Source organism: Bombus affinis, chromosome 2 (assembly GCF_024516045.1).
Source record: "Bombus affinis isolate iyBomAffi1 chromosome 2, iyBomAffi1.2, whole genome shotgun sequence".
NCBI lineage: Eukaryota > Metazoa > Arthropoda > Insecta > Hymenoptera > Apidae > Bombus > Bombus affinis.
Window position 1 is genome coordinate 15504283 of NC_066345.1, and position 22750 is coordinate 15527032.

A 22750-nucleotide genomic window follows, 5' to 3' on the forward strand; every position below is an offset into this window, starting at 1 on the left:
TGTTTCTCGGTTTGCCGTACTTTGCTTTTTCTCCTTTCGAGTTTTGCGAGCAAATCGTTGAAATGGAATAAGTAATTAGACGATAGTTAACAATGTAGAAATAGCTGGTGATCCGATCGGTTTACCGAACCTTTCCTTTTTCTCTACGAATATTTCCATCTCTATAAATATATATATGTATCACTTTTATTTAAAGATTCCCTTTACTTTTGCATCTTATTCGATCGTCGGACTTTTGTCTTTCGTATCACAACACGATGATAAATTTATCTGATGCACAAGTTACCAATATGCGCATATAGACAGGTAAATTAGCCGCTGCAACTTAAAACTTTCTTTTGTCCGCTACCGTACGCCTAATCGCTCCGATCTGTTCACACTTACGACCATTACAGGTACTTCCTGTCGTAATCTTGATTCATTCCACGAAACTATTCCGTATCTCATGAGGAATGTATCGCGCCATAAATATCTTTACTAAATGCCATCGTCCGATGTATACAAATTATCGGTACACTAATCTAACGGCGTGCGATTCCTTTTTCTCCGATTCCATGCACGAATACAATAAAATCAGCGTAACGGGTTAACGTGGTTGTATCTTCTTTTCTTCTTCTTCTTCTTTTTTTTTCCTTCCTCTTTTTCGTTCTTCCTTTTTCGTTTTTGGTTATTACCGCGTTTTCAATCACCGTGGTTGCTTCATCCGTGTAGCGGTGGAATTTTAATTACGTTGTAGTAAAGCAAGATTGATGCCACCGCGTACTAGATGAAATACAAAACACGTTGAGTAATAAATGCACGGTGATAATAAGCGCATGAAAGACAGTGAGAGTTTGATCGTGCAATATGATGATCATTACGCTGACATTCCTCTGGCTCGAATTAATGAAGCGGAGACACTTGACGATTATATACTGTTGCCTGTGATAGATCACCGGCAATACGACCATAGTACGCATTGTGCTGAACTTGCGATACATTCGATGTGTAATTGTAAATACGATTTCGATTACGATAGCCTACGAGGTATTTGCAACGAAAGGAAGCACGAATCTGTGTCACAATCCAAATTGTCGAATCGCGTTTGTTACAGCCCCGATGTTTCACACGACAAGTACACTTTCATCGACCTTTTGATTCTATTTTCATCTTACGATTAAATGGAAGAACTTTGATAAAATACGAAGAAAATATTCAATTCGAAAAAGAGGAAAATGTCAGGTCCAGTGAGACAAGTTTGTTAAAAATAGCTGATAAGTCAACCAGGTTTTATTGGAAACCAGAGATGTAATTATTAAGATTTATGTATTGGGTTGTCCGAAAAGTTTCTTTCGTTTTATGAGGAAATAATAGACAACGTTTTTTCTTTTATATTATTTTGTCGAATTACGTACGATCCATTTTGTTCCGTTGAGGTAAACACCGCGATATTGTGCACGGTTGTAAATAACACGTTTGCGAAAGAAAGTTTTCGGACAACCTAATAAGAAGCTCGATATTTTGTAAACATCGCGACGAGGAATATTTCGAATAGCTCGAAGGGGATGAAAATACATTTCCAAGAATAATCATTTTCTATAGACAAAAATACAGCTGAGTGATGGACAAGGATGTGCTTATTCGCTGGTATTTCGCTAGACGCGCTTTTTATCCGCGATGCAATCTCGCAAAATCGCTAATAATAAAGTCCCGTATATAGGAAGTCGAGAAATGCGTTGAAGAACCTTGTAACATACGTCTGATTAGAATTTTCTATCGATTACCAGACTCGTACGTACATCAGGCAACGAATAATCGTAAAATACTTCGTTGGAAGTATGACATAATAACTTCGTAACGCGCATGGTCATGTTTGTTACAGTTGCGTAAATCGCCCTGTATGTCGTGAACTTTTCTACGACAAACGTTCAAACGCTTTTATCGGCCAACGTGATATCGAATTTATTGGGTTGGCAAATAAGCGATAGCGGATTTTGTCGTTAGATGGTAATAACAAATTTGTGAAATATCGCGGTGTTTATCTCTGGATCGTACGTAATTCGACAAAATAACATAAAAAAAAAATGTTCTCATTAGATGGTAATGACAAAATCCGCAATCGCTTAATTGCCAACTCGATGGTGTTTCAACTCCTCGATTCGTCCCTTTCTACGTACATCGAAAATGGAACAAGTCCGCGTTTTCCTTCCCGAAAACTTTGCCTGAGATTATTTATCTCTCGCCTAAGTTATCGTTACGCAAAGCAGAACGTTGTAGAGCATTAATCAAAATGATACATCGTGTTTCGTGCATGATATACTCGCGTGGAGCAAAAATGACATCACGTTCCGAAAAAGAGCGTTGGCAATTTCGACAAGGCAGATCGTTCGTTAGATACTCGCGAGGATTAATGATAGCAGCGATTCGGCAAGTTCATTTTCTGTAGGACCGTGCGTCGTACCGAAAATAACGGAGACCCTTGGACCGACGGAGAAAGTGTAATGCTCTTAGCGATATCCGGCTATCGATCTACTTCGGAATCGATCGATCGTTACCAACCCCCAATGTTCTGCCGCGGCGTAAGCATGTACTCACGTACGTGATCATAGATAAAGATCCACTTTCGCCATCTGCGGTAACGGGATAAAATTCGTCGTGGCGATAGCAGCAGTGACGACAGGATAAAAGCGAATCGATGAAGCGAACAATTTCATTCGATTTGTTCCATCATCTTTTCTCCTTTCTTCCATTCTTTTTCTTTGTTTCTTTTTTTTGTTATGCGTTTTTTATATATAAATTGTCTCCTTCAAGGCAGATCAAATTTCCAACAGATGTATAATTAATTACGTTTTGGACGAGGAGACGTACAGATAAGCGATTCTGATTGTAGAAATTTGTATCTCCATCTCTCGTGTAAATTATATTTTTCTTTCGTTGGGAACGAAACTCGAAGAATGCTTCGTTATTTTCAAGGAATATTCGAATTTTTATCGTAAACGGCAGCAGCGATAGAAATCCTAGACGTTTAAGAATTTGCAAAACCTTCGGAAGGTAAAGCGCGAATACTGAAAATCTTCGTGACGATATATCGGTTGATCTCCGATTTGCCTAAAAATTGCTCTTTATTAACGGGCTCTAGAGTCGATAAAGATCGCCAAGATGCACTAGGATCTACAAAGCTGCGGCGCGATCGCTTCTCCGTGAACGCGGATGATGTATCGCGATTGCAGGCCTCGGTTTCGCAACGCGGATCGACCGTTCCGTCCTCGGACATCCGGGTGGCGAGCGGCCCTCGATCAATTGTTATACGCCGTGGCTGGCATTTAGCCGCGCGACTCGCGTCTGCACTGTTGCCGCATTAATTTGGTACGGTGCGTTGCTGTAGGATAGCTCGCGGAAAAGAAGTTGCGCAAGCCTATGCCGCTCATGCCTCGTACCACCGGCGCAGCGCCTATACAGGCTGATCCTAGCGATTGGGTCATGAATATCTAGTCCTATGAATACTCCGTTCGACTGCGGTTACGAACAATGAAAGAAATATCGCGTGTAATCGATGGTTTGTAACGTAAGATATTCACCGATATCATTTTCGTGGAAAATATCGAATTTGGAATTTCCAATAGATAAAACGAGTATGCGTTGAAGTTGCTGCACCAGCTACTGGGTTGGCAACTAAGTGATTGCGGATTTTATCATTAGATGGTATTGACAAAATCCGCAACCACTTAGTTGCCAAGCCAATGCTCGTTTGATGCATAAAAATCCGTGGTCCGATAATAACGATCGATCTCATACTCCTTTAGGAAGAGGAGAATAAAGTATCACGCGATTGGAGGAAAATAGAACGGTGATAGACCCGGTTATTAGAATCTCGCTATACACACAATATTCATGCGCAACGTCCCCGGTCTTTACGTTCTCCCTTCTCTGTTTCACAGTGTATGCCTGTCTATCTTCTAGTTTCTCCATCCTTATTCCGTCTCTGTCTAAGGCACGGTTTCTCCTTCGTTCAGAGATTCAAGGGAGTCGATCTGCGTCGATCGTGCTCTCTGTTTCTATCCCACTGTCTCCAAGAGTGTACGGTTGATCGTTGTGCCGGCTAGCTTCGCTACGGTGAATTTATACACGGCCACGGTGCGTTCCCACGCCTAGAACATGCGAAAGAACACTAGCTCTTCGGCCTAATGCCCGCGTTGGTGCCGATCCTATTTCACTGGCCCGTCGCCTAAGAAAACGCGGAAAATCTGGGACACGGCGTCGCGGTATGCGCCATTGTCCCGCGATTTTATAGGATTCGATCTCTGGGTGCACCAAATCGACAGCCCGATGAATTTTCTTTATGAAAAATTCCACTACTATTCGTCTAATTTGTATCAATACGGTTATTCGGTTAGATCGGTTGATAAATTATATTTTAATAGCTTGTTACATAAAAATCTCTCCCTACGTTTCATACTTTCATTCGAAAATTTTGGTGCTATCTTTAGGTGAAAAATAGATTGGTAATATTTACAATTCCGTTCGATTGGACGTTAAAACTTCGTTCGAATGAATGGTATTCGTATAAACGAAGCTCTATTGTATAAAAAAATAATTACCGAAGATACTAGAAATATTGGACAAAGTGTTCCAACAGAGGGCAAATGGATTCCACCAACTGACCAAAATTTCAATTCTATTTTTCAGGTGATTCCCCGAACTCAAGGATGCGGTGGGCAAGGAGACACGCCAACTACCATCACTGAAATCCACCTTCTATCACCTGAAACCTGCGACTGCCAGCCTAGTAAGGCCACCTGGAATCCGATCCAAAAATATAAACCACCACGAGGACGAAGTACCAAACCTACTCCATGGATCTAACGGAGGCATTCGCCCCAGGAGGGGGTGGGGAAGATCTGCCAAAGACCGATTTCTTCGACTTCGTCGTCTCTCCGCCACCGCACTGTGCCTCCACGGACGGTGTGTCCGACGAAGAAAGCTTCCTGCATCGTACCACCTGCAGAAGCATCGGCTACCTCCAGCAAGGTCACGAGGAACACGAAACTAATCGCGAATTGCACAGCTCGCCGTTCATCAAAGAAACCAACAACAACACTCTGACAGCACTACCCCCAGTCTCGACGATTACTGGCTCCCTCAGCCACCATCATCACCATCACCACGTGAGGACGCACCATAGCGCCTGCAACGTTCAACAGAGCAACGAGCAAACACCGATGGATCAGTCGGATTGCGATTATTGGGGCACGGACGAGAGCAAAGAACAGACCTGTAATATACTCTTGGAAGACCTGAACAAGTACTGTTGGTCGGCCCACGCTAATGCTCAGAGCCACGGGAATGATAACGTGAGCGTTCATCAAGGTTCTAACGAGCATCATCAAGGAGTAGGTCGAGGATGCTCAGCCAACGACAGACAAAATACGGACGGCGCGATTTACACGTTGACCGTGTTGAACAACGAAGCCAACTCTATGGATGCATTAGACTGTTGCAAGAGTCCAGCGCCCACGTCCAGTGATTCTTGGTCTCTGCGACCCAATCTAGACCTGGACGCTATACTGAGCATGGAACCTGCGTCTACCGAGCAGGAACACGATCAGACCAGTAGCGTGACCGAAGTGTCGCGGACAGTCAACGACAGGTTTCATCCAGATCGTTTCTCCGTTGCATCCTCCCAATATGCTACAGACGACAGCGGATTTGTCGAAAGTAAGGAATTATGCGGCCGAGGATCATCCAGTGGTGGCAATTGCACAGGAGGCGATAATAATAACGATTGGAAGCTTTCTGACCAGAATCTGCAAGAAGCTGCGGCCGCAGCTGCGGCTGCTGTCGCGGTTGGAGCAGGTGACTCGGCGGAGAGTCTTCTAAGAAGCGCTCTTCAAGGAAAATTGTACACTGGTCCGACTCAAGTAGTTTCGTCTTCCTCGCCGTCTACTCAAGGATCCACTATATCCATGCCTGTGACGAGCAACGCTGGGTTGCAGATAGTGTCCGACCAACAACCGCAGCAACAGCAACAACAGCCTCAACAACAGCAACCGCAGCAACAACAGCAGGATGAATCTATGCATACTTGTACCGATGAAGATCTGTTGCTGTCCCAGTTGGACCAAACGACCTATCGTCCCGGTGATTACGAGAAGCTGAAGAGCATAGCCAACGAAGTGGTAGAGTCGTACTGCAGTTTGGAGCCCGTTTGCAACGTGTCTGCGACGACAACGGTTATGTACACGCTAGATCCAACCAGTGGGAGTCTGGGAACGATAACTCTTCCCGCAGATCTGGGCCAAGTTAGCACGGTTACAGTAGTAACAGCAGCTCAGCAGGATGTTCTACAGCAACAAGCTACTCCTCGAACCGAAGTGGAGCAACAGCAGTCCACCAACCAGCTTCAAATAGCTCCGTCCAGAGTGGTTACAACTAAAGCTCCTAAAAAGTACTGTCGACGTACCAACAGAAACAGCAGCAACTCGAACGCAGCCAGCAACGGCAGCAGTGGTTCAGAGACCGGTGGAAACACCAGTGGAACGCAGCAAGGCGCTTCCGGCGGTTCACCAGGCAGCGTCCAACGCAAGGAACGTTCGCTGCACTATTGCAGTATCTGTAGCAAAGGCTTCAAGGACAAATACAGCGTCAACGTTCACATCAGAACTCATACCGGCGAGAAGCCTTTCGCCTGTTCCTTATGTGGCAAGAGTTTCCGACAGAAGGCGCACTTGGCAAAGCACTATCAGACCCACGTGACGCAGAAGCCCAGTGTCCAGCAGCAAGCGACCGGCAGTAGCACCAGCAACAGCGGAAACAGTGGGAATCCCAGTCCATCCGGCGAAACGAGTAGCTCGACGACGAGCAGCGTGACAAATAGGAGTCAACCGCACTCAGTGTCCGTCGATCCAGCGGGGACCGCCTGTAATCCACCCAGTTAGTTGCATTGGGAGGACCAGACGGCCCACACCCGGTTCCCAGTGTCCAGTTGGACGCGTTCGATCGTTGCTACTCCATTCTCTATTCCCGGTGGCACGGTGCGGATTTTGCACGACGGTGATGGTCAACGAAGGATACACCGTGCGAGTCTTCCTCTATTACTATTCACTTCTACGTATCTCTCTTTCTGTCTCTTTAATTCTTGCTCTTCCCTACCCTCGTTTCTCTGTCTCTCTGTTTCTTCATACTCTTCGATTACGATCTTCGTTCACTTGGAGAGACCGCGCGGGAATGATTTACGACCAGACAGGTCGCGGAACCCCCGGCACAGAGCGAACCATGACCAAGGATCGCGAGATCGGCCAACGTCCATGGACTAATTTTTAGACAGGCGACTCGCGATCTCGTCTTAGAGAGAATTTCCTGCTGATTGGGAGAACGATCGGGGATATTTATTCGAGTTGCACGCGGCGGTGCTCATGAGTTACGCCAGAAAGGGCGAACTGGTAGCCGCTGGTAGCTGATCCTCGTAAAACGCATGGGCTTCAGCGAGCCACGCCGCGGAACGCTCCTTCGAAAGCTTTCCTTTCTAGGCGTTTCCGATATCGCGTGTGGTCGTTGCAAGAGATATAGCGATATCGTAAATTTGCAAAGAAATAGAAGTTTATGGACTTTGAGAATCGAGTAATTTGAGACGTTTTGAGAGATTGTTCGAGGACACTTTGAGAGAGGATCTAGAGCTTCATTTAGAACCGACTGATGTCAAGTCGTTGTCAGTAGCAGTTTTTCCTTTGCTTGCTATTTTCAAAGATTCGTTTCCTGAAAGACAAGGTTACATCTATATTGATCTATATAACTTGAAATGAAAACTCATAGCCGAGATTGTGTATCGAAACTAAACCTAACTCGTGTTATACGGATTTTCCTAATTAACGCATGCGAGCATTTGTTTATTTTCACGTTATGTTTGTTAAGCATTAACTTATTCCGAATTTATATTCTGCGAGCTAGTATTTTGTCACATCGTTGGATCTAATAACGATGATCGAAGAAGACTAGGATAATTTAAAACAAAGGAGGTTCTTGTAATCGGTGAATTTATATTCTGCAAGCTCAGGTTTTATAACACGTCGTTAAATTTAACAACGATGATAGAAATTGCCTTTGAGAAACACGTGTCGGTACCACCGTCTAACCGAATCTAACGTTTCACTTTACGACCTCGCTATATCTCTTGCAGGCACTGTACCCTTGTCTCACGCGTAACAACGTTTTCTTAATCGAATGCCGTCCTTAGAATCGCGATCGAATCGCGTATCGTGAATTTATCCGCTGGAGAATGAAGCTTCTGGCGACTTCCATAGCTGTTCCTATCGCCGATATAAATTTCTACATGTATCGTTCGATTTTTCTAACGAATACGATCTATGAATAATGCACGCGCCTGGAAACTCGCATTGGTGATGCTCGTTACGAAGCGTGTTATTCCGGTCGATAAGTTCACGATGATTAGGTTAAGCAGGCGAGCATAGATCGCCCTTTATTTTTTTATTCACATAATTAATTATTCCTCGTTCGATATCGATTGATCCAGGTCGTTTAACGCGTCTTAGAGGAAACAATGGAATAAAATGTAAAAGTATAAAAGCGAAGAGAAAAAGAGAGACGAATAAAAGTATGAAAACGCGAGAAAGAGAGAACGTCGAAGGATTTTAATAAAGTGGTGAGGAAGGAGGGGGCGGGGAAAGTCTACTAAACGATCTTGAGCGATCAATTGATTTCAAACGAGCTATAGTCGAATCGTCGATCGACGGTGGTTCAACGCGAAACGATTCGGTGAAATTGTTGTTCCTAAAACGACTTGTTTGCTGTTTCAAACGAGAGAGAGAGAGAGAGAAAAAAGAAACAAGAAAACGACCACGTCGACGATGATCGTACACGATGATCGATATTTAAAATACCGCTACGAGATATTAACGTTGAAGATATTTTACAGAGAAGATTCTTTTTCTTCTTCTTTTTATTCTCCTCCTTCTTCTACTTTCTTTCTCACCTCTTTTCTTCTGTCATCTTTTGTTTTTCTTTTTTTTATATATATATATATATATGTATACACACAGAGACATATAGTAGACTATAGCGGATGTAACGTAGAAATCGGTAAGTATCAGAGTATCGAGAGAGAGATATATAAGAGTTTAGAAGTAATTAGTAGCACGAGCTGTGATTTAGATACATACTCAACGCGCGAGGCCACGCTCGTCCCTGGTTTAACCTGGCGATCGCGTGTCCCGCCGTCTGTTATTCGTAAGAGAGTGAAAGCGAAACGTTCGACGCACGATTTTGCGAAGAATTTAACCTTCGAAACACTCTTAAAAAGCCTGATCGGTTCACACGAGCCTCGTTCGGATCCCACGGAAATTCCCCTTTCAGCTCTGTAAAGTTTCAAAGCGTTTCTATCGCGAATTCTCAACAATACAAAATGCGGCGCACTCGTTTCATTCGTTCGATAGATGTTCGAACCTGAAGCTGCCTGTGACATTGCGCATCATCAGAAAAACATCCTTCCCCTTTTATAGTAAATTTCATTTTCCATTTCTTTTCTTTCGCGGTTATTTCTTTGACCTTGCGGCCAATCGACGAATACCTTTTTCTCACTCAGAAGTTTATTAAATCGTGGAACGAATCTGTCCACTCTGTTAATACGTTTCTCGTTTAAACGTAAGAACCGGACACCGTACAAAATCAATTGGCCGAAGACTGTTTATTCGTATCGAGTTTTATCTCTTCGTGGTCGATGCGTTCACGCACCCTTGAATTTCTCACAAATACAGAAGAATTCTCAATATACTGTGCAATCGACGACCAAAACCGTCGTCAAGATATGGCAGGCGAAGGAGCAAAAGATTAAAGAGAGGAAGCGGAACCAAAATAATTCACAAAGTAAAACGAATTACGAATTCGTTCCAACTTACAGTTAACAGTCTCGAGTAAGCAATTGATTTTGGACGAACAGTACGGCAATTCTTCCGTCGGTTCTTATCTTGATCCTCGTTACCAGTGGCTCAGAGAAGATAACTCCGAAAGAAAAGACAGGAAGAACAGGCTCAGCTATCGAGCAAACTTTTCAGCTGGAAACTGCCTTTGACCTTTCAACGATCGTTTCCCACGACTACATTTCCCTGCCGAATCGTTAAGCGGCCAAGCAATTAACGACCGTTTAATCGGCGCGGTTCCCTTGGTGTTCAAAGTCGCGTTGCTCATTGTCCTTTCGTGTTCACAGCCGTAAATCCTGTTCACTACCACGATGAGATATAAGCTCTTGTCTAATTTATATTTCAAAGCCTCTTTATTTTGTAATAATTCGTAGAGTAATTTTTATTTGGCTATTTATTGTAATGGTAATCAATCATTGGTTGTTATCTAGTTTTGGAGATTGAATAAAGTTTTAATACGAAACTATTACAATTTTCCAATTTCTTTCACTGTATCAATTTTCTCGTTGACTATTTCTACCTTCGTGAAGCATACTTCATCACCTGACGATGCATACATCAACATAGGACGCGACGATTTTGTCGATGCTGCGCTGTGGCTTTTCGAATCTAAAGAAAACTGAACATTGGAATATTTATACCGATTTCTAGATGCAAAATATCCGCAAGAGCAGCGAAACGATCCAACGCTTAAGCCGCTACGTTTGTTATTACAATTCTTAAATTTAGCGGTTCAAGCCACCGAACAATCGAGAACTTTTCTGCCGATTAATCTTAATCGAACGATAACTCTTCGAAACGAATCAACGTTTTGCTCGCAATTAAGTTGATACTTTCTCTTGCTCCATCTAAAGTACACGGTATTTTTTTACTCTTCTATTATTACATTGAAGGCTAACAGCGTCTCGTGATATGCAACAAACTCGATCGTTTTGCGCAAAGCTGTTGAAGCATAGGTGACTCGATAATCCCATCTGGCTGAATGACGCGCACGATACAGTTTGGTGAATTCGTCAGCAAGTAAGAATTCCTCGTAGCCGTTTCAATTAATAATAATGACTGACAGAAGCCTGAAGAACAAGCTCTTGAAATCTCCGCCCTTGTCATAATTACAAGAACTCGTAGTTGCTGAGTGAAAAATTTCCATGCAAAGCTGCCAACCACCAGAATGTGATATCCGTACGATTGGCTTCGGGTACGAATAATGTCTTTGAACTAAAGTAAGCAAGCAATAAAGCAGGATGACGTAAACTAGGCAAGAACTTACCGCTCATCCTGGTGTATATCGTCCTCCTTTTTCTCCATCCTGCTTTTCCTATGAATATTCCCCGCGTGCATCTTTTTCTCTAGTTCTTACGCCATTGTGACGAGACGACGCGACGCCAGAAACGAGGCTGTCTTCGTTCGTATCGCGTTTTATCTTCGCTCGTAAACTTCGATTTCCAATTAACGATGTGCCGTTCACGATCCAAGGACGAGACGGTGTGAATTTCTTCTTCGGCCGAGTTGGCGAACCGAGTTCACGGGATAGGAACATAGATTCCGCCGTACGGCCTATTGAATCCATTTGGAATTTTTACTGTAGAGAGAGAGAGAGAGAGAGAGAAAGATTTAATTGAGCTTTTCGATGTAAAAAAGTGGATCCGGTTGGTGGTGAATGGCAATGATCATTCGAGGGGAAAATGAAATGGGAAATTGTTGGACATGCCTTAGTGGAGCAATTTCAACCCTTTCGCTATGGGAACGTTAAAAGGACAGCAACTGTTGCGAAATAGAATTATACAAGATGCTGTAATTGTTTGTTGGAATAATGGGAATGTATATCTTTTCTAAATTGCTTTTACGAAATTTATTTTAACAGCTTGAAGGCGCGTTGTCAAATTACTTGGAAATTAGCTAGCGTAAAATCTCTCTGGTCGTTTAATATTAGAATGTACCCCTTTAAATTGCAAAAATAGACCGGTTTAGCGATTAATACAAATCAGCTGTAGGCAAGTTTATAAATTACGAACTCTAACGCCTGCTAACGTTGGCCAACTGAAACGTGTTAGAAACGTTTGATGTTTGAGCATAATTGCGTCACATTTTCGTGACCGTTTGGTAACGTTTTCTTTCGCGAACGTCGATGAAATTTTTACGGGCCGATTCGTCGAAACATCGACTCCCTAGAAACCGTATAGAAATCGTATCTGATCGAACAACGATATCATCGTTGCACACGAAACACGGAATCGCAATCCTTTAGGGCATGAATTTCGGTATTAACGGAGAAAAGAAACTCGTTAACCTGAACGTGAAGTTGATATTATCATTGTGTATTAGGGGGAAGGTAGGAAAAATATATGACAGGTTATAGAAGTAAAATGGTTTGTACAGGACATTTGTTGCAGCGCATGAAGATAAAAGGTTTACTGCCTTTTAATGAAATCACCAGGCTATAAATCTAAATTACCTATTAAAAAACATGGCAATAATATATTTTGCTATTTATTACGCGTACTATCGCATACACTCGCTATTTAGATATCATTAGTCGTCTTAACGTTACAAGTCTTTCTAACGTTAGCATCGCTTTTAATCTAACTTAATAGACATACTAATCGCAGTGGAAAGTTTTGCATTGTCCGGCAAATTCGATCATCCTATCAGCTATATAATAGTTTGCAGCCTTTTTATAGTACACTGACGCAGTAGCAAAATGTGCAATTACACTTTTTTTTTTTTTTTTTTAATGGAACCCTACAATTTTTCTTTCGTTCAAATTCAATTTATTAAATCGATTCCCCGTATCATCCTGCGTACAAAAGATAATAATAGGCTTCTGATGTAGAAATGAACTTTCAAAGAAGCAAAGGTCAGCTGACTAACGGATACCGTACAACGTATTTAGAGAAACGACTATTGCGTTGGCGTTTACGATAAATAACGATGTCGTGAGAAGGAGATATCCAACAATGTTGCCGCAGAATTTTATAAAAGCACGACTTTTTAATTTTATGATTCGTTTGGACAGGTGGTTGTACGAAGCTTCGTACGATCTCAGCAACCATCTATTTTTATAATTTACCAAATTACCAAGCAACCTAATTTTCTAAATATCCAGTGCAATGACGATTAGAGGATCCTCTTGTTTGTATGATCGATTCGTATTCTACAAAAATTTACGATCGCAATAATCGATATTTTGTGAGAGACGTATACATTCTAAGGTAGCTTTGGTCTCAAGATTATCGTAAAGTATACATGAACCGCTTACGAAATTTAATTACTCGCGAGTAATTATAAACGCTTAGAAAATTAGTACTTCTCCTTGCCATTCTTGTTTTACAATTATTCAATTTTCGTTTCCCTTTTCGCAACCAGCTTAATAACCACTTTCATAATGTTTCACGAGACCGACCATAAAAGATTTACATTTACTCTATATAATTTGAATGAATATTTCACGAAACTTTCTATTAATTACAGCAACAATAGCCTACTCGTAAATCGATATTAGAATTACAAATCTACGAGTTCTCATTGCCTAAGGTAAATAGAATACTAAATTTAAAAAAGCTGGAAATTTATTCACGATCATTCGTATGACCGTAAACCTTTTTTCAATTTCTTTCTCCAAAATATTCTATGCTATAAGATCTGAAACTATACTAAATCTACGAAAAATCTTCACCTTGCAAATAAATAAAATATCGATATAGAAAAAGTTAGATTTCCATCTAAGATTACTGGCACGAGTAAAATATTAACGCGATATTTCTATTATTTTTCAAAATATTTTATCCTACGCAAACTGAACAAGCGTTCGCGAAGATCGGTTGCGAAATCTAGTTTTCACGAAATTTACCTATCGTTTGAACAATTTCTCATTACACGCCGCGTTTCACGGTGGCTATGACTTTTACGAACTCTTACGGACATAAAGAAAAACCGTGATTTTTAGAAAATTTACCACGCCGTTTACGATCGTCGCTGTTTCGCAAACGACACTGTGCAAGAATTTCAACCAAGTTTTATGAATTCGAGCGCAACTTTCGAGGAATTCCCCGTCGTGCTTTTACGATTCCACAATCGATTCGATCGGACATTTTTACGAACTAACATGAAATGTACATGATTTTCAAAAAATTTATTCCTCGTCTTACTCTCTATATCGCGATCATTCGCAAAGCATTTATGGTTTCATACAGGAGACAATTTACGGCTCTGTTGAAATATACGTCGTAATCTTGCTATTATTTTTGCGTAATTTCATACCAACGATGTGTCGTTTAAATTGTTAACCAATCGAGAAAAAAAAAAGATCTTCAAACATATTTTTTCGCATTCACGTCGCATTTTTCCTGTGGCTTCCAGTTAGCGGTTAGAACAGTCGGTTTCTACAAAACGCTCGGTTTCTGTAAAAACAACGTCCACTCTCTTTGCATCTTCATTCGCGGTTGGAAAATTAGACCAACAAACACGGTGTATTTTCAATTTTTCCTCGCACTTTCCTCCAACTCCTAGCCTAAAGCCTTGCAAAGTTGATCAACGAACAGAGTTTAGAAATGTTCAGGACCACGTTCGTACGTGTTTCGCGAATCGTTCAGACTTCCGGCTATCACACCGTACATATATGGAAGGCAATCTTCTCGAAGAATCGTTCGGAAAAGTTGCTTCTGTTGCAAAGGACGTCGCTCTATTTGTGGTCATTCCTCTTGCGGTCGCGGAAAACTGGTAGCGGTTGTGGTTAAGCGGACGATTTGACGGATACTGCGAGACAATGTTATTCGCAGCGGCTTCGCTTGTGGTCATGAGATTAGTGTGCAACTTACACACAGGTTTTGGAATTGTTTCTCTGCGGATTGATTTTACGCAGGTAGATTTAGTTTCGTCGGGAATCAGCCTAAGTGTCTTGTAGATTGCCAGTGTTGGTGGCATTCGTGGGGTTTAGAGGTGCGTTTCGTGTGCCAAACGTTTAAGTACATTTTTCTTCTCGACTATTTCGTTCCACGTATAAACATTTCGACTTTGTGGTTACGTATAACGGCGAGTATGTCAATACGGAAGATATGGAATTCTACTAAATTCAGATTGAGTTAGGTCGTTATTATTAGTCGAAATAAAAATTTGGAAATTATTTCGCATTTGTGCTGCTTCGAGGTATATGTGTGCATTTTGTAGGACTTCAGTGTATTTAAAAGTCGTCTTTCTATTTTATACAAAAAGAGATAGAGATCAAACTTTTCGAGATCAAAGAGATCAAATTTAATTCGGTTTGGAGAACACTGTGATGGAAGATAAATTTTAGTGAAAAATCCTGTACGCAATTCATAAAATCCTCTACATAAATACGAAGCTTAGGTATCATTTCCTATATATTTATCTCGTAAGGGAAGGGGAAAGTATTTCGTATCGCTTTTTTCCCACGAAGTATCTCGTGTTATTTTCAAAGGATATTCTACGTGAAATAGAAATTTTGCAGATTGATAGCGAATGTCCCTTCTTTCTCCCGTTTCCTTCTCCTTTGCTCACGCTATTATTCAGTAGTTATAAATCTTCTTCAAACACTGACATCCTCTGCCAACTTCCTTTGCACGCACCTGCCTCGATCTACCCAAGATTTATCACCGCGCCTATCACTGTTTCAACCACTAACAGCCTTTCACGACGGCAAATTACCCTAATCTGATCCACATTCGCAAGTGGAACATCGGCGACCAGCAACGACCCCAAAGTCTATCGTTCGAATCCTCGAACATAGCAAATTTTATCTCGCGCGTAATGGAACCGGTCCGTTTTATCGGTTATTGATAATTTACTACCTTGTAGTTATCAAGCCGCAATTTCGCGGCTCTTCGTCGCGAGCCAACAGAACCAACTAGTTGGTCTAGCCGAGAGACGTACGGAGATTAAAATTTTCAGAACGATTTCCTTTCCGGGCTATGTTTCTTTTCGTTTCTGCCGGTCGCTTGCACCGTTTCGCTAGTTTCCGCAAAAAAAGAAGGGAAATTGTTCCATAATCGACCGAGCAGGTATCGTTTTCTCGCAGGTGCACGCGATGGTATCGTAGATCGGTGCTCGTAACTTTGTCAGAAACTGCCTATCGGGAATAACAGAAGGCAACTCGCCTGGCCTTTGAAGTATAGTTGCAGGTGAGATTTCCATTGATCTTCTAGCTGCCTGCCGCTACGTTTCACCGGTATCATTAGTCAGTTTTATGAACTAAATCGTGACAGAGAGGAAACCGATACGGCCGTGACACTTTGGTCCGGAGATCGCGACCGATCGCCATAGGAATTCGACCAGCTAGCGATTTACTGTTTCTCATCGCGAAATATTATCAATAGCGTTCTACACGCCGACCGTTCTTTACCGATTCGGTCGGATAATGTCAAGGTAATTGCTGATCGAAGGATAGGCATCGGTCGCTCTTTAACTTCTTCCATTCCATCGCCTTTGCCTCGCAGCGATTATCCTCTTCGAGATAACGCGTGAACGATAATTAACTGTGAAGCGTACGTTTCCGTATAGTTGACATTTTCAATGGTCCAAGTGGTCCGCATTTGAAATTTAATCGATAAATTAGAAGGATCATAAAATCCACTCGACATCGACATCTGTCAACGAGATGCTGGAAATGGCCGCGAAAGACGAGAAAATTCCAGGAAAAGATGTATCAACGTCATCCAGAGCATCGTTTATGATATTCACTGAAACCAGACTGCTCTCAACTCGCGCGTTTCTTCCATCCACGTTACATCCAGTAGCCGAACGTTAATGTAGCAGAGTTCCTGCTAAGTTTTCTCGTTGATCGAGTGGCTGACATTATCGAAGGGTGATGTGGTAATTCGCCGAGCCTGCTATTAATGACGCGTAGCCAATTTACCATTGCAGACTGCCATGACGATTGCAAGGTGACCAGTGACGTCGAGGTCCGTTACTTTCGTTCTAACGATATCTCGTTGCACTAACGACGAGAAATTCTTTCCATCTTTTCTTCCAGTCTATGGGAGGGAAGACGCGCTTCGCGTCATCCACGATGAATTAGTCAACTGGCAAGAACGTGTTGCTGGCTGATTGCTGCCTCGGTTAGCGGCGAGATAACTCTCTCGTTGTTAGTGTGTTATCGACTCGTAATTCGAAGGTGGGCTGTTAACGCGATCGGTCTTCGCTTCGCTGTGTTTTCCAATTTATCTTTCCCAGAACTCGAATCTTTTCTATCGTCGCTTTTCATAAAAAAAATCGCGAAAAAATAGGAAAAGAGTCACCTATGCTTCGCCGTATAATCTTCTCTTTTATCCTCGTACGCACTCCGACAACAATTCCAAGAATTAATTAGCAAACAGGTAGTCACAAAGTCTAAATAACCATGACACCATGCGCGTGGTCGTACCAAATGGAACCATAATAAAATCTGAAGAAGGCGACCCATTGCCGTTAAACGCTCATTACCATCGAAACCAAAAATTGGATGTTTCCTACGAAGCTAACGACACCGATGGAAATTAACGAGGTAGCACCAACGACCTCAGAGGATAACATCCGAATTCCGAAATGGGAATTGCTATCGAGCGATCGACGAATCGATGACAGTTCTGCGAATTTCTACGAATTTTATGAGAAGCGAAGCCTCGTTTCTCGCGAGTGTAATCAGTTCGACAACGTCGTACCGTGACTTAGCGAACGTTGCTTTAGCAAATTTCAAAAGTAAAAAAAGATACGAGAGCGGTAATTGAAAAGGAAAAGAAAAGAAAAATCGAGACAAGGAGAAATCGTACAACGAAAGAAACTATCGCGATTTCACGATGAAGTCGATGTCCATGTGCCGAGTGGGAGTTCCAGGAAAGCCCCCGACGTATAAATATTCTAATTAAGCGCATAATTAGCGAACAGCGATGAATTATCGTAAACGGCGGCCAAACGTATTTTCATACGTTATCGCGGCAACAATATCTTGTCCCGATATCTCTTTATCGATTTAATTAAGCCGAACTACTTGGAACACGCCTGTCGGAAAACGTACAGCCGCTGACTCGATCATAGCAACTCGCTTAATTGACTCATTCTTGACTATCGCCACTAGGAACACAGTTGCGATCGAACGTTATTCGATTTGGCTGGCTAGATATCTGATAACGACGTCTGTTCGTGCATTTGCAAGTTTGTAAGGTTTAAACGAAGGCCATTCGGAGAGAACATTATCTCGTTGTTTAAAGGTTAAGCAAAATAGCGAAGAGGGAAGTGAAAATGCAACTTGTGTGGTATTAATGGAGAGCGTAAATTTTAATTGGAATTAATGTGGCTGCAAGGTATTTCTATCGTTATTTTTCCTTTTCCTTTTCTTTTCTTTTTTTTTTTTTTTTTCTTTGGTGCGAGAAACCTGGCTCGATGTGAATTATTGCACAGGTGTCTTTGGAAAATTTGTTTCGTAACGCTGGCGATTTCAGTGTAACGAAAAATGATACCAGACAGCGTATTTTCGCGTTATGTTGTTTCCACATCGAGTTTCTTTCTTTATTCTCAAATATTCGCAATTGTATTTATAAGAAAAGCTATTGCCAATTATATCTAATATGTTAAACACAAATATTCTTTGTAAATTCCTCTTTTAAATACTCGGTACATTTTACGTCTTATATAGGCGATCCGATAATTTACAATTACCATATGTCGTGTGAGTCGATGAACTTTGTTCGTTACAAACAAGGTTTCAAAATCTCTTGAAATTAGTTGCGGTATTATCTTTCATTTATACGACGTATCTACACCGTACCCTTTGTCGCGAATTCTAAGTGTGACACGAGCAACGACTCTAATTATTCAGGAATGAAAACTGTCCGCAATGGGCCGACTTATGACATTTCAAACAGCATAAAATAAACTACGAGGGAGCAGTCTTATGTAAAATTCATCGATATCGTTCGATGCGCACCAAATATTTTAACCTCGTTAAAGTTTACTGTTTAGAAAACGAGATGCTCAAATTCTTTCCGTACGGTTTATGAATAATCGCTGGTAGAACAACGTGTAAACTTCACCGATAGTATCAGAACTAAATCAGGATGAGCATCGTGCGTTTATAAATTGTTACATTAGAAGAAATGTTTTAGTCTAACAGTTTGAACGCTAATTCGATTAACAGGTTGACTGCAGCTCGAATTTGATGTATTTTATTTTGTCAGCCGCGACACATCGAAATATATCGTACCACAACGTTTCAAGTAACAGCAGCAGCAGCTTGAAAGAGGAATAAGGCAGAAACAGAAGAGAAACGCGTGCAATGGACGGCGCTCCAATTAATGGGCCGGTCCAAGGCGGTCAGAAAAAAACGTCATCGAGTTCTATTTACGAGGTAGATCGATAGCAGGCTACGGCTAATCGGCGTGTGCTCGTGATTAAGCCTCGTTCCTCTTTCTTTATAGCTGTTCTTTAAAATCGCGTTAGTCGAAGCCCGTGGCACGGACACCATTGACGGCAACCATACGCTTCTTGGGGCCTGATATGATGAGAGCCGCCTTATAAGGGTTACAACCGGTGTTTAAAGTCACCAGCGGCGCGGCTTTCACCAATTTAAAGTCAGATTGCGACCCACCCGGCTTCTAATCGCCTCTCATCTATACACACAGAGAATCGTACGCCCGTAATCGATCCGCCGATTTCGCCTTGTAGCCAAGAAGACGGCTGTGATTCGTTGCTTTGCTATTGTGTCGTTCTAATTGGCCTGGTTCTTTAATCAGATCGATCCTTTTAATTAACTTGTTGTTCAGACGCTTATAGAGAACGAGCTGAAAGTAACGAGTAAAAGACGAAAGCCTCGGAATTCCTGCCTTTAGATACGAACGATTTATGTATTTTATGAGCCATTGACGAATGTCTATAATTCAAGAGAGGAGAACGAATCTACACGTTAGAAGAAATAAGAAACTTCATATGAACGTACGTAATGGATGCGATTAACCTTGCGAATTTGAACAAAAATGTCTAATCTGTCGGCTCGGAAAGTCTAGAGACACCAAGAGGAAAATAATTGAGACACATGTAATATATGCTGCAATTTCAGTCGTTCGATCGCGAAAAGTTTGATTATCCGATTTCTCGGTGATTAAGCAGTTCGGATAGTCAAGGTTCTATTGTACATTTATTGATACGAGAAAGAAAAGTATCGAGGAACGTGGTGAAATCTCGGAACGATGTATTCGTCCCGGTTGGTCCCAGGAATTTTTCAACGACATCCGCGGCCCATTGTGGTTGACTAATATACCGCTACAGCGCGTTAACCTTCCAAAGGTAGGAGGAAGGTGCGCCACACCCCCGTCTCTCTTTCGCCGTGAACCACGAGAGCAACGAGAGATACAGCAACAATGGCCTCCGTAGATGGAAGATTGCACGGAAAGGTGCAACGTTCACGTGCAAAGGTCGCCACGGTTGAATCGGGTAAACGAGGATAATGTCGTGGCCCGACTATCATAGGTGAATTTTATTGCCGTGAAAAAGAAGGCTTGCCGCATCTTAGATGCGTCTGCATGCGAGATCTGCTCGGACCGTGAGCCTATTGTCCGCGAATAGAAAGAAAGAAAGTCTTTCGTGCAACGCTGGGATCTAAATCGGTCGAGAACGTTGTGTGCGAATTGCGAGGTCGTTTTTCCTTTTTTTTTTCTTTTTGTTTCAGATCGTCTGGATTGTTTCGTACATTTTTGCTACACTTTGTTGCAGAGTGAGAGTTGCACAGAATTAATTTCCTTCGATTGGAATGTACACAGGTGCATACGAATATTCAATGGTTTCTATGTGGATAATAAACGAAAGCCATTCAGACTTTTCGCAACTTGTCGAATTAAATTGTTGCAAGAATGTATGAAAAATTTCAAACACGATAGTACATCGTACTAAAGCTACTCTGTAAACGTGATGGAAAAGTAAAGAAATGTGATGTTTGAGACGTGATATTTACACACAAGTCGGTATAACGTTATACTTAGAGCCGCGTAACAAAGTCTAATCGATGTAAATTAAATCGTAAACGAATAACGAAATTTCACGTAGCGAAATTATTTACAATTCGCTTATTCAATCTAAAAGTGCAATCTTAGTATCTATATACGAAACGATAGATCGTAATGTATACGTGAAGTTATTCGCATTATTTCACTCTCTTTCGTAACGTGTCCAAACTGTGTACAAATGCAATATGGAACGCGTTACCTTACGCGTTTACGGGACAAGATCCTTAAGGATTATTAATGCGTACCATCGTTTACGCCAAATAAAAATCCAAGAAGTTCGTGAGAACGTAACATTTTCAGCAACTCTAATAACGTATCTTAACATTGCTATCTTCTTCTACTTCTTCTTCCTCTTTGGCTAATTCTCGACACGTTGAAGAGATTACAATAAGAAGAGAGAGAGAGAGAAAGAGAGAGAGAGAGAGAGAGAAAGAAAGAAAGAAGAAATATTGTTAATTGTTCCTTGAAATAAACTGTGAAGGATGTTAACGACTTGAATAAGCAATGGAGGCTGAAGCGAATTTCCTCTCGGCACAGAATCGATTCCCGCCAACTGCGATTCATCAACGACAATCGTTACTCGTGATTCGCTTAATCGTAAGCATAATTATATCGTTACCGCGTGATTCAACGACGACAGACGTTGAGAGAGCCGTCGCGCCGATTTGTTCACGTCGAATAATACTCAAGGTACCGTTGTATTATAAAACGATCCCTTCCAATTACGCTGCACTGCGTTCTTAATTTAACGTTACTCCCCCATGTGTTTATAGGTATATACATATGTTATAGATAAATATATATATATATATATGTATCATCTTTTTCTCTCACACCCTATACCTTAGTTAATACGAAGCCTAATCTTAAAGGACAACGGAGAACTTTGATATTGTTGGCCGTTGTCGAGATGGCAAACCCAATTCCAAGGTTACCATGGTAACGAGATATATCTGTTACGAGATACTTTCAATATAAATAAATAATTAAACGAATAAACTAAATAATACTCAAACGGGGCTGCACGATGCCCGATGAAAAGAAAGCGACAGGCCAAGCTCGCGCTTTATTACTCATAAATGGATTCTTCTTTCTCATTGAATTATATGGTAATTAAACGAAGATTAACGAAAGAAAGGAACTTTAATAAAGAATCTCGACTATATGTATATAGGAAACTGTACGTGTTGGCCTATCCAGTACAAAAGACAGATCGTTATAATATTATAGATCACAGATTATTGTGTTATGTGAATAATTACATTTTATGTTGTTAACGAAGTCGTAATATATATATATATACACACGCACACACACACACACACATGTTTCTATACGTATACAGATACATATACACATATGTATGCATTTAACGTTAACACAGCTCTCTCTCTCTCTCTCTTCTTTTTTTTTAAATTTCTTTTCTCTATCTTTCCCTGCTCCATCTCGTTTTACTCTTGTCTCTTTCTCTGTTTCTTACCTTTCTACTTGTTTGCTCTCGCCATGCAGCTGGAGAAGACTACTTGTAGAGGATCGTTTTTGTTTTGTACTTAAGCGTGCTCGTACGCACCCGAACTATGTTTTGTACCACGTGAAGAATGGCAATAAAGTAGTTGACCAATTCCTTTTTTTAATACTGCGTGTATGTATCTTCCCAACTGATCCTTATCGTGAAGTACCATCCATCCGGGCACTCCACGTCGTCTCCATACATACTCCATGTTACTAGAAAGCATCAGATTTGCAGGTAATATTTTTCAATTCAGTCAGGCATATTGTCAGATACAGAAATTAGAGATTAATATACTTGGGTATTAAAGATTAACGCTTAACTATAATAATTTCATTTAATAGTTA

The 22750-nt window shown here is 41.4% G+C and overlaps 1 protein-coding gene across 3 annotated transcripts in view; it reads left to right on the top strand.

Moving 5' to 3' along the window:
• The window catches only part of LOC126928869 (protein sister of odd and bowel), a 143289-nt gene extending 120762 nt beyond the window's left edge, over positions 1-22527 (top strand). For 2 of the 3 annotated variants that reach the window (XM_050744711.1, XM_050744712.1), the window contains one exon: positions 4666-22527. In XM_050744711.1, coding sequence (XP_050600668.1) covers positions 4833-6914 — 2082 coding nt within the window. In that variant the 5' untranslated portion in view covers positions 4666-4832 and the 3' untranslated portion in view covers positions 6915-22527. Of the gene's footprint in view, positions 1-696; positions 4114-4665 lie in introns of those variants that run through there. The other variant, XM_050744713.1, reaches the window with a different exon arrangement.
• The last annotated feature ends 223 nt before the right edge of the window (positions 22528-22750 follow it).